The 15,316-nt window shown below is 42.0% G+C and overlaps 1 protein-coding gene across 1 annotated transcript; it reads left to right on the top strand.

The window, feature by feature from the left end:
- The first annotated feature begins 5,243 nt into the window (after positions 1-5,243).
- On the top strand, positions 5,244-14,649 carry LOC148650171 (zinc-binding protein A33-like). Its single transcript, XM_088603718.1, has 6 exons — positions 5,244-5,860; positions 10,884-10,979; positions 11,343-11,573; positions 12,332-12,354; positions 12,450-12,568; positions 13,206-14,649. The coding sequence occupies exons 1-6, from the start codon at positions 5,456-5,458 to the stop codon at positions 13,724-13,726; spliced, it is 1,395 nt and encodes a 464-aa protein (XP_088459844.1). The 5' UTR covers positions 5,244-5,455; the 3' UTR covers positions 13,727-14,649.
- The last annotated feature ends 667 nt before the right edge of the window (positions 14,650-15,316 follow it).

The raw sequence follows: 15,316 nt of genomic DNA, 5'->3' as shown, positions 1-15,316 counted from the left end.
GATGACAGTTGTTGCCCCACATTGCACGATAAGATTTTTATTGTCCCCTGAGGGAAATTTTTTATGGACACCCAGCACTCCTGTACATTTAAATAGAATAGAATGCAAAAGACTGTCAGAGCTCTGCTTTAGAAATAAACACATAAAATCAAGATGACCAATCATTATTTTTTAGTACTGCTGTCATGTATAATAAATGACAAGACCAGGTTTTAGAATGTATTTAACATTTAAAATTATGTGTTATGTGTTATAACAGGGGATCTGTTAACAAAAAATATTTTGCTATGGAAAATTAACATGTTTACAGAGAATGTCTGATCTTTAAAAAAAATGACTTTAAGTCTAAAACTCCAGTCACCTCTACAGTGCCAGGTCTTAATAAGTAGTTATCCACAATGAGTGTAATATAGGACACACAGCCTCTTTTCATCTGTAAACTTTTTTAATTTAGGTACAGCAATGAATAAAACAGCATTTAAAAGTTGTAGGAAAACATACAAAATAAGTTGAATGGGACTTACAGTTTTTTTGAAGAAACAATAACAGTTTTAGATACAAACAGAACATGTGATATGGCTTTTTTAGATTTTAAGCAGACATTGGAATTCTTCATGAAAGATTATTTTTCACATTGCACACCGTAAGCAAATTATCAAATAATGGAATTTATTTAAATTGCTAATTGATAATTGGGTGCAGTCTGCTTTTCATAATTCGCTATTTTCTCAACCCTGTATTCGCAACAATATTTAATTGAATTAAGATACAGCTCTGTATTTACATGCTTCAGTTGTATTTGTGTCCTTTTTATGAATGACCAATAGATTTTGTATTTAAGGGGAGGAAGCCCTGTCCTATGAGCAAAATGTAGCATCAAAGTAGCACCACATTAATAATTGTATACTGTGTAATGGATGCTGATAATGCAGAAAACAATGCAGGCAGATATAAAAACAAAATGGATATTTGTCAGTGCGGTTTTAATCTGTGACCTTTACAACATTAATGGTGATGAACAGGAAGTCATGATCGCACCCATATGGCGTCTCTTGACTAGCAGTTGCCCTTGGAAACCGTCACATTCTCACAAGGGCTCACGGTGCTCCAGGGCTTGTCGCATAAACCAGATTCCCTTCAGGTGATCTGCCTTTAATTACCAATTATTTAATTCCTTACTAATTACTCAGTTTCTCTATTTAAAGCTGGAGCCCTCCTTCGACATTCTCTAACATTGCTCTTTTCATCCCTTTTCAATTTTCATGTCTGCACTTTAATTTCCATTCCATTATTATTTTTCCACCGTCTTGTCTGTTCTCGCCTGATGTCCAGTTCCCCCGGCAGATGCCTCAGAAGTCTCACCAGCTCGTAGTCTCACCCTTGATCCCGAAGCCCATCTGCACTCCTGTCTCTGGTTCTCTGTGCCAGGATTCTCCTCCTAAGTTGAAATCCTGTTCTCCCTCAGGCCTAAGAAACTGGATTCCCTTCCAAGACCAAGATACCCGCGCATCCTCCATTTTTCCCTGGGAGCTTGGCACAGGATTCCGCTCCATAGCCGATGCTGCCCAATTCCGTTGACAGGCTGATTCGCCAGGGTAGAGGTCCCCAGGCTGGATGCTGGCTACCCATTTCTCGCCACTGAGAAAGTCTGCTCAGACTCCAATCCGGTCTGGTTCCAGGACATCTCTCTGGGCAACCACTGTTCCAGTTCCTGACTACACGCCAACCCTAGACCTCCGCCCTGGATTCCCTGGACTTTACCTCAGCTGGCCTCTGGTTCTGTCCACATTCAGGAGGCAACTTCTGTTGTCCAGGACCCCCGGGCTCTTCCCGTGCTGCCCTGCATCCTTGTTCCAGATCATTTACTCCACTCCAATATTTCACTGTACACTGCAGCCCTGCTCTCATTCTACTTCACTCCACTCCAGGACTTCAGCCTCTGAACCAGATTGCACACAGACATCTGACTTCAGCCATGGGAACCCTGGAGTTTCTCTCTGTTGGTCTCCCTATCCCACATCCAGGAAGCAGCTTCTGCCATCCAGGTCCTCAAGGCTCTCCCCATGCAACTCTCACCTGGCTGCACGGTGATCCAGGTACCAATGTGCCTTCCGCGGGGCCGGGGTGTTGGTTCCTCATACTGTCACGAAACAGTTCTTTCCGGGCCCTATGCAGACGAGACTATCGGGAATAGTGAAGATACACTGGGGAAAAAGTCATGCAGGAGAGGGTCTGGATGCAGGGGGGCGTTTCCAAGGTGAGCAGGTGTCCTGGGGAAGTGAGTCCAGGGTGAACAAACAAAGACAAAGTCCAAACGGAGAATCCAAAACTGAAGAGTAGAGTCCAAAGCCAGGAGATCCATCCAGGGAATAAAAGCATGAGCCGGGTTCATGCTTTCATCCAGGGAATAAAAGCATGAACCGGGTCAGGACCGGCGGGGCGGGGAATCAGGAACAGAAGGTTAAAACCATAACGGAACCAGACGCAGCAGGACCCCGGGTTCTCACGAAACGGGATTCAATGAGGAACCTTGGGTGACGTCTGCGTCTGGCTTTTAAGGGGGAATGGAAATAGGGAACAGGTGCAGGTAATGGGAAAGAACGAGGAAGGGCTGGAGCACCCTTAAGAGGAGGACTAGCAATCGTGACACAGCTGTGACTACAAAGGTGAGGCGTCGCCCTTTCACCAGGGCTCTGCTTCCACACTGGGCGCACCCCAGCGTAATGCCACACTGCATTTTATCGTTACTTCTTGGAAAAGTGTGGTATTTCTGATTTTACAGACAAGATTCTCCTTTACAAGATTTTAGCTGTTGAATCCAAAGTCTATCAAAGTGAAGGTTTACTCTCTTCTACATCTTCATGGGTGCAGAACTTATAGTTTGAAAAGACACTAAATGAATGATTAGAATGTGAACCTTCTAGGTCATTTGCACTTTCTGACTCATCCAATCACTGCAGAGCAGCAATGAGCACATGTTTAAAACTACCCAGAAACATTTGTTTAGAAAAATGTAGAAATGTTGTCAGACTGCCCCCTGGTACAATGACCATCTGCGTTTCATGAAGGCAGCCTCTCGCAAACTTGACCGTAGGTGGCGTCTTTCCGGCCTAAATGTACATTATCAGGCCTGGAGAGATTACTTATCTGATTATAAGGTTACTATAGAGTCTGCTAGATCCACCTACTTCTCTCACATCATTGAAAATCACCAAAACAATCCCAGACATCTTTTCTCCACCATCAACAGACTGCTCAAGCCAAACTGCCCCACCACATTACCTGCCTCATCACAACTTTGCAACACATTCTTAGATTTCTTTAGTTCTAAGATTGACAACATCCGGCATCACATTCTCTCCACTACGGATATCATTTCCACACCTCCTCCCTCCTCATCCAACTTCTCTGGTTCCCGTCTCTCCATTTTCTCTCTTTCTGACTCAGCATCCCTAAACAAACTAGTTACGCGCATGAAACCCACCACATCTATTTTAGATCCCATTCCCACCACTTTATTCCAGTCCTGTTTCTCTTCTCTCTGTCCCATTGTCCTCAATATAATACATGAATCCTTGAGCACCGGCATTGTACCAACGGTCCTCAAAACTGCTGCTATTACCCCAGTGCCAAAGAAGCCTAACATGGCTCTCGACAATCTTAACAACTTTCGCCCCATCTCCAACTTACCCTTTCTCTCTAAAATTCTAGAACGTGCTGTCACACTTCAGTTACATAACCACCTCATGACAAACAACCTTTTCGAACCCCTCCAATCTGGCTTCCGTCAACTTCACAGCACAGAAACCGCCCTAGTCAAAATCACCAACGATCTCCTAATAGCTTCTGATTCTGGTTCTCTTTCCATACTCATCCTTCTTGATCTCAGTGCTGCCTTTGACACTGTTGACCATAACATCTTGCTTTCTCGTCTCGAGACTGTGTTTGGAGTCTCTGACACTGCCCTCAAATGGTTTAAGTCTTACCTCACTGATCGCTGTCACTTTGTCTCTCTCAATGGGTACAGACCTGAAATTGGTCTTGTCAAGTCTGGTGTCCCTCAGGGCTCAATACTGGGCCCCTTGCTCTTCAGCATTTACATGTTCCCATTTGGTCAGCGTTTAAGATCACATGGCTTCAGCTTTCATTTTTACGCTGACGATACTCAAATATACATCCATACCAAACCCGACACTGATGTGGCTGTCTCTATTCTATCTAATTGCATCTCTGACATAAAAATTTGGATGACTCAAAACTTCCTTCATCTTAACTGTGACAAGACTGAAGTCATGCTTATTGGTACCCCCCATCAACTTCGTAAAGCCAGTCCTGTAACCCTGTCTGTAGATGGCTCTGTACTTGAGCTCCAATCAAAATTGAAAGACCTTGGGGTTATATTCGATTCTGGCTTAACATTCGACCCACATGTACAGCATACTGTCAAAACATCTTTTTTCACCTTAGAAATATCGCAAGACTACGCCCTATGCTATCATTAACTGTGGCTGAAAAGCTGATCGACATATTTGTATTCTCTCGAATTGACTACTGCAATGCTCTGCTCCCTGGGGTATCTAAATCTACTCTGAACAAGCTGCAGTATGTCCAAAATTCAGCAGCCAGAATCCTGACCAGATCTAGTGCAAGTGTTCACATTACTCCTATCCTGGAGTCCTTGCACTGGCTTCCGGTCAAATTCCGCGTAGACTTAAATAAATCCTCATGCTCACCTACAAGGCTTTACATGGCTTGGCACCTCAATACCTGTCTGAACTTTTATCGCCCTACTCCCCACCTCGCAACCTCCGCTCTTCAAATTCTGCCCTCCTTACTGTCCCCCAAGCCCGTCTACATTGTATGGGCGACAGGGCCTTCTCCTGCTATGCCCCCAAGCTCTGGAACTCTTTGCCCAAGGATATTAGAGAGTCACCTTCTCTAAACTCCTTCAAATCCAGACTCAAAACCCTCCTTTTCAGAAAAGCCTTTACTTAACTGGTTCCATTCTTCACACCTCTGCTCTTCTTAATACCATCTTCCACGGTCTCCTCTATTGTTATTGTTGTATTGTTGTAATTATAATTGTGTCCTGTCTTGTGAAATTTTCTTATTTATTGTTGTAGTCTTCTTATTTATTGTTATTGTCATCCTGTAAAGAGCTTTGAGAAGCCACCTTTAAAGGCGCTATATAAAATAAAGTTTATTATTATTATTATTATTACTGGATCATTCCTTCATGAGAAGATGTGAGAGTCAGGTGATAAGAATATTGCAGCAAGATCAAGGTTTTAGTATTTTTTGTGGAAATTGTTACTAGAGTCAGGGACAGCAGTCTTTTCACATGAGGTATATAAGCAGGTCTTATAACCAGAGAAAATGTAATGGATCTAAATGTATTTAGAAAGGCAGATTGAATAAAATAAATGTCAGATTGTGCTGTAGGTCTATCAAAGAAATGGCAGCAAGATCTTCTGGCCTTGAAGAGGATCTCTCCTGTTCCATGTGTTATGATATCTTCAAGGATCCTGTTCTCCTGACATGCAGCCTCAGCTTCTGTAAAGTCTGTCTGGAGCAGCACTGGAAACAGAAGGGCTCTCAGGAATGTCCAGCCTGCAGGAGAAGATCTTCAAGGGATCTGCCTCCTTTCAACTTGGCTCTAAAGAATGTGTGTGAGAAGTTCTTACGGGAACGGAGTCAGAGACCTCCAGCAGGGTCTGAAGAGCTCTGCAGTCTGCACAGGGAGAAACTCAAGCTCTTCTGTATGACTGATGAAGAGCCTGTCTGCCTGGTTTGTCAGACCTCAGGAAAACACAAAAACCATGAGTTCTGTCCTGTGGAAGAAGCTGTGGTGGATCGTAAGGTGAGAAAACATTGTATCTAAAAAAACACTTTCAAAGTAAAATTTTAGATTTTATTTTCAAAAGGAAATTACAGTTCTGCCAATGTTCTTAGCATGTTTGGTTTTGAATATATTCAGTTAGTAAGTATATTTGATAACCATTAATGAGCAGAGATTCTGAATTATTGATTATGTACAAAAGCCTATCATAGAAAACAATGGGAACTGACTTTATTTACATTTTGTTTTTTCAGTCTGAAGCAACTTTTTTTTATCACATTGTAAAAAATCCAGTTTCACAAGGAGTTGCAGTTTTATTATTATTGTTCATTACCCTTTTAGTACTCACATGTTTCTCAGACCTCCAGAGTGTCAGAGACAGACTGACACAGCGAAGTGCCAGGCCCTACAAAGACTGCTCAGCCCAGCCCGCCGACTGGAATCTGGGACCCTCAGCTCTGGGACGGGACCAGCTACCAAGTACCGAGCCCCAGTGGGAAAGGAGGCACATGGGTCTGGGAGGCAGTCCTCCAGGTAGCCAGGGGAGCAGGCAAGCAAACTCCCTGGCCAACATGAGACAGAAAAGAAGTCTTCTCAGAGTGTAGCTGCACTACTCCCAGGGCCTTCACTTAGAAGAGGGGTCTCATGGGTAGGCAAGGCAGGGAACCTCTACACAGTGGTCAAGTCATGACTGAATGACTGAAGGCGCACGCCCTTAATGGGGGTCTTCTCCGAAACCAGGCCGGGTGTGCGCTGTGGTGCTCTCTCTGACAGAGGCGCCCAGGTGTGAATAGGATCGGGTACTTGGATGCACCGGGGAAGACATCTGCAAGGACCGGAGGCAAAGGCCCATCCTAATGTCCCTCTCAGCTCTCAGAGTCCTGAGTCAGCAAAGCCACCATGAGCGCTCCCAGTAAGATTCCTGGAAACAAGAATCCTTAGGGAGACCAGGCTAACAGGGGAATGCTCCCAGACAGAGCAGACACAGGATGCCTGTTTCCCCAGGACTGAACAGAAGGCTCTGCTGAAGGCTCACAGGAATGTGAGCAAAGGGAAAGAGCCCTGAACCAAGGAATGAAGCTGCCCCAAAGAAGAGCCAGATGGGCGGCCAGAAAATGACGGAACAGAAAAGGTGGAAAGGGACAGGGCAAACCAGGAATCAGAACTGGGCTGTGGGCAAGGAGGTCAGGGAACTCCACAGACAGAGCCTCTGTATAGTTCAATTCGCAAGGTTGCAGTGATCAGGAAAAGAGGCCAGAGCAGGCCATGGGTATCAGGATCTGGAGTACAGGGTCCAATGAGGTAGCAGATGTCTGGAGCTAGTGCAAGCAGGCAGCCATGATCCAGGGCAGGGTACAAGCAGACCGGCGTATACTGGAGCCGGGTGAGAGCAGACTGCAGTAATCTTAGCAGACTGTGATCAGACTGCTCCAGCAACAAGAAGCAGGTGGTCAGCGTATAGCCCGGGGTTCTCTACCCTGGCGAGATAGCCCGTCACAGATTTGAGAAGCTTTGGCTATTAAGCAGAATCCCAAGCCTGGCTTCCAGGTTAGAACAGGGTATTCAACTCTGGAGTGGTATCCTGGCGTCGAGAACCACAGACAGGAATGCAGACAGGCTTCAGGATCCAGGTTGAGATGACCACCCGGAGAGGCTGCTGAGGCTACTACTGGGAAATCAGAGTGCAGATCAGAACAGGCAGGCAGAAAATTAAACCAGAACAAGGGAAAAATAAGAAAATTTGGCTTAACTCACTTGGCTGAGCACCAACATTCTGGCCATAGGATGAGGAAGCCAGGACCCCCAAAAGTAATAATAATAATAATAATAATTGCTTACACTTATATAGCGCTTTTCTGGACACTCCAATCAAAGCGCTTTACAGGTAATGGGGTCTCCCCTCCACCACCACCAATGAGCAGCATCTACCTGGATGATGCGACGGCAGCCATAGTGCGCCAGAACGCTCACCACACATCAGCTATTAGTGGGGAGGAGAGCAGAGAGTAATGAAGCCAATTCATAGATGGGGATTATTAGGAGGCCATGATTGATAAGGGCCAGTTACACCCCTACTCTTTTCGAGAAACGCCCTGGGATTTTTAATGACCACAGAGAGTCAGGACCTTGGTTTTACGTCTCATCCGAATGACGGCACCTGTTTACAGTATAGTGTCCCCATCACTATACTGGGGCATTAGGACCCACGTGGACCACAGGGTGAGCACCCCCTGCTGGCCCCACTAACACCTCTTCCAGCAGCAACCTTAGTTTTTCCCAGGAGGTCTCCCATCCAGGTACTGACCAGGCTCACACCTACTTAGCTTCAGTGGGCTGCCAGTTGTGAGTTGCAGGGTGATATGGCTGCTGGCAAAAGTACCAAGTAGGACCCCAAACCACCAAATGCAGAATTATGGAAAGCATGGAGAGTGTGACAGAAGTGTTGTGTGATGCATGCTTTGAACTGTGGATTGTTGCATCAGTTGGATAGAAACCTGGGGGATTGCTTGTTGAAGGTTATCTGTATACAGCAGGTTTACTGTATTTAAGGGAGGTAGGCTTCCAATGACCTAATGGAGTTGCTTAATGATAAAGGGATGTATTGATAAGCTGTTTATTTATTCCATGCTGTAAAGAAAAGAGACAAGGCTGTAGAGCCTTCCTTATGCGTGCTGACACAGAACATCAGGTATACGAGACTAAGGATGCCAGACTCGGGGCCGTGGAGATGGCATCAGTAGCAGCAGGGGCAAAGAGGGAGAGAGTGCCAAATTGGATGCCATGTAATGGAAGCAGAAGAGAGCACAAAAGAACACTCAAGAATAAAGAACATGGAGGAAAGAGTGCAGCATTGGGCTTCAGATTCAGAGGAGCGAGTTTAGACTGGATAATAAAGAAGCAGAATCAAGGAAAACAGAATGCTGAAATAAGAAACAGAGAGGAAGAATGCAGAACAATGGTTCTGGGTTTGCAGTGACACAATCTCAGATGTTCTGCCCTGCCGTGTGCTGTGTGACAGCATTTCTCCTAGATGCACATTGTGAATGGAACTTTGTGTTAATGGAGAGGTTGGTGACATTGTGTTACTGTCCAGATGATAATGGAAGAAAAGATTTCAAAAGGACGGGACACAATTTGAAAACATAACAGTGAGTTTGCATTGTTCAGATTTTTTAAAAGGAGAAATAACAGAAATAATGGGATGAGAACGGCAGATCTCAGTCTTTGGAAAGGCTTGAAACCTTGAAAAGAGCCATAGATGGGGCTGGCTGAGGTTGAAAAGCAAGTAACTGAAACAGAAAAGCAGCAGATGAAAGACTCACTGGTATGTGGAGAATGTGAGGAGCTGCATTTCCTGGCTGAGGTCAAATTTGAGTATACTGTACATTGAAAAGGCGAGTCAGAGAGACTGTCAAAATATGGTCCATGTGAAAGATGTACATGAGGGAGAGAAAGGGATCACGTACAGTATTTATAGTGTTTTAAGAGAGGAAATGACATCAGGAGTGAGTCTGATTGAACTTAGCTGCTGTTATTCCTCCTGAACTTTCCTGACTAATGCAAATTAATTTTAGAAGAAGAGGTCATGATTCATTAGTCTGAACAAAAGACTTTAACAATGTCACAGTCTTCTAACAATGTAGTGCAGGAATCTCAGTTCTGGTCCTCACACATCACTGCACTGTTAATCCTGCAGGGGAACAGTCAAATAAAGTGCAGACTCCTGGTAACTGAGACTGATCACATCAGTAAGGACTGTTCAGAAGGATAGAAGTTGACTTGAAGTTAAAACAATTACCAGTTTTAAATTATAGTATTTAAAACTGAATTAAGATCATTTCAATTTTCTCTAACATTCATTATGTTATTATGTAGCTAAATACATTATATATTTTTCATTATGTAGCTAAAGTTGGATTTAGCTACAGTATTATCAGAAGGCTACTTATTCATGATAAGAGTCTAGGTGACCTGAAGTACTGTACAGTACATTCCAGATGTCTGTAGAATAAGGCAGTAAAACACCTGGGAGGGAACCTCAGCAAATGTCTTTAATTAACACATCCACCATGTCTTTGTATTGTGGATGGAAACCAGAGCACTCTCCATAGATGACGCTAAGTAAAGGATTAAACTCAGGACTTGGAATTTCAGACAAATGTTTTAATAGCTACACATTCATGCTGCTCATCTCAGGGCCGAGAAGGAACAATAAACTTTACATAAATGAGTAAATCTGTATAAATTAGCATCAGAAATTAGAAATCCTCATCTACTGCAACAAAGTTTGTTTAAAAAATATTAAAACTTTAGGAAAACCAAGGGCTAAGAAGGTAAATCATTGAAAGATACAGGGAAGCCTGTATTAAAGATTATATTTACGTTAGTATAATCTCATTAAGGTATTGATGCAGATGCAGATTCAATGGAATGGCAGTGAATAAAGGGGTTGTGTTTTTGATTCTGGAATTAAGGGGACAGATGGCTCAGTTTGTCATACGTCGGAGCTCCTGCTTCAAAGGTCTGATGTCAAGGAGAATCATGCCCAGAAATGAGATGAGGGCTAAACAATAGGATACTTTTCCATTGTGTTTGTGCACAGATTCCATGATTTAAGATTTTTTAATGTATATTTTTAAGTTTTAGTCTTTTGAAATTAATACGGATGCAGGCTCTAAGAGAAAGCACTGAAAAACAGTGTTGTATTTTCTTCTTTAACATCAGTTCTTATTCTGTCAAAGCTTTCAACAATAAATAATGACCTTCAACATAATCTCCAAAGTCTTTTACTGAGTATATTGCAGGACATGAAGTAAGGCTTTAGTTTACAAATGAAAGTCTCAGTAAAAAAGGAGAAACTTGTTTTATTTTCATTGAACACTGAACTGATACACTAAATGGAGTGGACTGGAGGTGCTGTAGAAACTGTACTAGAGAGACTGTCTCTGTGGTGAGACTCCTCCATTGATGGGAAATCTCTCTTCTGTGCTGGCAGTGATGTCTGCTCAGTCTGTTTCTGCAGTAAATTATCATCTCTTTCCAGGATGACCTCAAGGCTGCATTGGAGCCACTGAAGAAGAAACTTGAAGAGATTGATAAAGTTAAACAGACATGTGACCAAACTGCAGAGTACATTAAGGTAATTGTGCTTTGCAAATATCAGAGTAGTTCCAGAAACAGAAGTAAAAATGTTCAGATTATTTTATTAACATTTCTGGATAAAGGGTAAGATGACTAATATCTCAAAATGTATCTAAGAAAGCAAAGAAAATAATTAATTTTAAAAAATGCAATAATAAGTGTGTTCTATAAGATGCCTGCAGTTGCTGGAATAAAATAAATATTAAAATGTAATTAATGATGATACTGCTTAATCATGTTTGTAATTGCCATTTGCTTAAATTGATAACAACAACCTTTTGGTTGGATAGTCAACTCCAACAAAAACCTCCCAAATATAGAGTAATAGATCTCAACCATCAATCAACACTTTCTATTCCAGACACAAACCCAACAGACCGAGAGGCAAATTAAGGAGGAGTTTGAAAAACTTCACCAGTTTCTACGAGATAAAGAGGAAGCCAGGATAGCTGCACTGAGGGAGGAAGAAGAGCAGAAGAGTAAGATAATGAAGGAGAAAATTGAGAGCCTTACAAAAGAGATGACATCTTTTTCGGACACAATCAGAGCCATGGAACAGGAGATGAGAACTGACGACATTTTCTTCCTGCAGGTAGAGATGACTCTCTGTGACAACAATCTCTGACTATAGCCTGACAGTAATGAAAAATTATGTACACACTCTGCACTGTGTAGTCACATTAAGACATCAGGTCTGTTGTGAGTCTCATACTGAGAACTAGGGATTCTTCTGAAGTCTCCAGGAGTCTTTTGGAATGATGAGTCCCCTCCCAGACAGGGCTGATTTCAGTCTGGTTGAAAATCTGAGACTCAAATAAACCTCACTTTCATTAGAGATACAACATCATAGACACCTCTTGAACTGCAATCAATTGGCCAGAATTGGCAGCACTACTGACTGCTTACTATACAACCGTGTCTCTTCAATGGCACAGATAAATTTAGAATTTACAATAAAAATATATTAATATATACAGTAGTATAGAATCTTTTATATTACAGTGCCTGAAATCAATATCAATATAAAATAAAATAATTAAATAATAGCTATAATTAAGTTTATATATATGATATAATGTTTCAGGTTATATTGTTTTAAATGTAGGAATCCAATTACATACTCTTTGTTGTACACACATTTTTTTTTCATCTTTAAAATACACTTCATGCATCCATACTTCCTAATCTGTGTTTTAGTGTTATCTCTAATATCATGGTCACTATTTAATCAGAAAATAAGTAAAACTATGTTACTGTTACTATGTTACCTATGTAAAAGGTTCTAAAAGGTACTGTTTGAGAGTCTGTATTTGGTAATAATTAGTAACTGGTCCTGTTGTTGTTTTTCAGGACTACAAGGAGACAAAGATCAGGTCCAGTACAGTATGTGCACTCCAGTCTGTCTTACTCTCTTCTATTTTACTGAGTCCTAACCTACAACAGCATTGACTCCTGAATATTATTGCAGAGCTCAGCGCACACTGCAGGATCCAGAGGGGGTTTCAGGACCACTGATAGATGTTGCCAAGCACCTGGGCTCTCTGAAGTACAGAGTCTGGGAGGAGATGCTGAGGATTGTTCAGTACGGTGAGTACTAGCGGACACGATCACATGGAGAGAGGGATTTACAGGTTTTCACAGTACAGAAGGAACACTGAGAATTGTGGAGTCAATCAGATAAAAGGAGTGAGAGTGTGACTGTGTAAGAGCCCTGGAGCGAAGTGACTGATCTCCTCCAGTTTGCTCTACAGGTGTCACTACATGGCCAGTTTGTCCTGGTGATCCTGTCCTGACAGTGTGTCTGTAGTGTCTATTTAGCTGTTGTCCTCCAACTGGCTCTAAAAGAAATGTGCTCTAAAAATTCCAAGCCATTATTTATATATATTTTGTTAATTTGTGTTAATATCCTATTGTTTTCCATTATTCTGAAACAATTAAATAATTTAGATGTCATCAATGGTGTCTTACTTTTCCCAGTTGTAGTCTGTGATTCCTCAGACTTCCTGTAACTTTTGATTCCTTTTAGATTGCCGTTGAGTTATAATGATGTTGTTATTTGTTACACCCATTGGTGACTTCAGCACAGTTTTTTATAAATGCACTGTATATGACCTTTATATCACCGTATGCCATTTGTTTCAATTAAAAAATAATTCAAATGTTTATTTAGAAAAAACGCATTAGGACAGGGTGATTTTCCATTATTATTTTTATTCTCTATCAGCTCCTGTGACTCTGGACCCCAATACAGCATCACCCAACCTCTCACTGTCTGAGGATCTAACCATTGTGGACAACCCAGAGAGGTTTGATCTCTGTTACTATGTGCTGGAATCTGAGGGATTTACTTCAGGGAAACACTGCTGGGACGTGGAGGTGGGAGACAGCACCTTTTGGTACTTGGGTTTGGCCAAAGAATCCATCAACAGGAAAGGATCAATAATTCTGAACCCAAAGGGAGGACTTTTAGTTCTCTGGCAGTGTGGAGGTGTTTACAGTGCACTGACCTCACCAGGGACACTGCTTACTCTGAAGAGAAAGCCCCAGAAGATTAGAGTGCAGCTGGACTATGACAGGGGGGAGGTGTTATTCTCTGACCCAAGTGATGGGACACCCATTTACAACTTTAAAGACACATTTACTGAGAAGCTGTTTCCAATTTTATTTCCTGGCTTTTGTACAGTTCCTCTGCGAATTTGCCCAGTGAATGTATCTGTAACAATGATCCATAACACAATGTGTTAGCCCCACCAGAACAGGGGAAGAAGAGGAATTCAAATACAGCAGGACTGATAATTGGAAGTGACTTTGGAAACTGTTCTTTCTTCATTGTATGATATTATTAAATGAATGCTAGCTGTTCACTGTGGTGAGATAATGCAGAATAATTTCCAGTTGTGATGTAATTGTATTGGTATTTCAGGGGTAGCTTTAAAAATTAAAGTGTTTGTCATTCATTCTGTGATCCTGTTTCTTAGTTACTAAGTCAGACGTAGTTATTGTTTATAGAGCTATGATTCAAGACAAATTAACTATCACAAACATGTTTTAGTTCACTGTGTTGAAAATCTCAGTTATAAAAGAGTTTCTAGCTTGTACCATCACTTCAATTGATCTCATGCTGTGATATGACCAGAAACAGCCCAGTGTGAGACTAGAACTGGTCTGGCATTTTGGCTGGCATCTGAAGTGTGATAAAAGTGAATATCCAGAGTAGTTCCATGTTACAGAACAAAGTAACCATTGCAATCACATTGGGATATAAGGCAATACTGTCTTCTGTTTGTATGCTGAGATTTACTTGCATGACTCCAGTTTTTTAGTGTACTAGTCTAGTTCCACTTTAAAAATCACATTCCAAAACAGAAAACTATGCTGTAGCTGATTTTTCATGGGCTTCACATGCAGAGGGGCGGAGTGGTGGCACTGCGGCTAAGGATCTGTGCCTGTAGCTGAAAGGTTGCTGGTTCAAATCCTGTAGATAGCAAAGGAATCCTACTCTGTTAGGCGCCTGAGTAAGGCCCTTAATCCCACCTGCTCCAGGGGTGCTGTATGATGGTTAACCCTGTGCTCTCCCTGTCTGTGTGTCTCATGAAGAGCAAGCTGGGGTATGTGAAAAGAAAACTTCCTAATGCAATACATATAGCTAATAAAGTGATGTTATATTATTTCCTGTATCTCCCTCTGTCTTTTCATCTGAAGTAAAGGAATTTACACTAACTTCAAAAGCTACACACAGATCTTACAACCATCTCAGTGTGAGTATTGTTATCTGAGTTTGTGAGAAAACAATTACAGATTTACATAAAGCCTAAGAATTTCTGTCTCTTGAGACATATGATTACTTGTTGACCTTTTGTCTACTAAGTAAGGAAGGAAAACCTGGGCTGTGGACTTCTGGTCCTGTTGTTTTACAGGTATATTGAGAAAGATAATAAAAGCTCCAGTCCACCCAGCTGTATAAATGGGGACCAGCATTGCTGGGGACCCTGTGATGGTTTCATGTCCCATTCAGAGAAGGGTAAATTCTCATGCTCTCAATCCACTTAACTACACAATCCAGGAGGTCTGGAGCAGTGAGCCATTGTACTCTGTGATGATAGTATATCAACGACTCAGATGACATTATGCAGTACAACTCTGTACAGACAGTATATGTCCACAGTTTATTAATGGTTTCAGAGTCTGTTCAGTTGGTGCACGATGTCAGATTGTGAAGAGTATGAGAAACGTGAATTCTTCCAATCGTCTCTGAAGAATCAGCATAAGGCTAAGAAAGAAAGGAAAATTAAGATAGAGATTGTATAAAACTCCAGGGAACACGAAATTCCAGCA

The sequence above is a fragment of the Lepisosteus platostomus genome, chromosome 13 (assembly GCF_059453375.1).
Source record: "Lepisosteus platostomus isolate fLepPlt1 chromosome 13, fLepPlt1.hap1, whole genome shotgun sequence".
NCBI lineage: Eukaryota > Metazoa > Chordata > Actinopteri > Semionotiformes > Lepisosteidae > Lepisosteus > Lepisosteus platostomus.
This window is presented reverse-complemented; position numbering and strand designations above follow the sequence as displayed.

Excerpts from the sequence above, each read along its gene's own strand:
- LOC148650171 (XM_088603718.1), top strand. The coding sequence starts at position 5,456 with ATGGCAGCAAGATCTTCTGGCCTTGAAGAGGATCTCTCCTGTTCCATG. Across the intron at positions 11,574-12,331 it reads ACGACATTTTCTTCCTGCAG|GACTACAAGGAGACAAAGAT; the intron begins GTAGAGATGACT and ends GTTGTTTTTCAG. Across the intron at positions 12,355-12,449 it reads TACAAGGAGACAAAGATCAG|AGCTCAGCGCACACTGCAGG; the intron begins GTCCAGTACAGT and ends ATATTATTGCAG.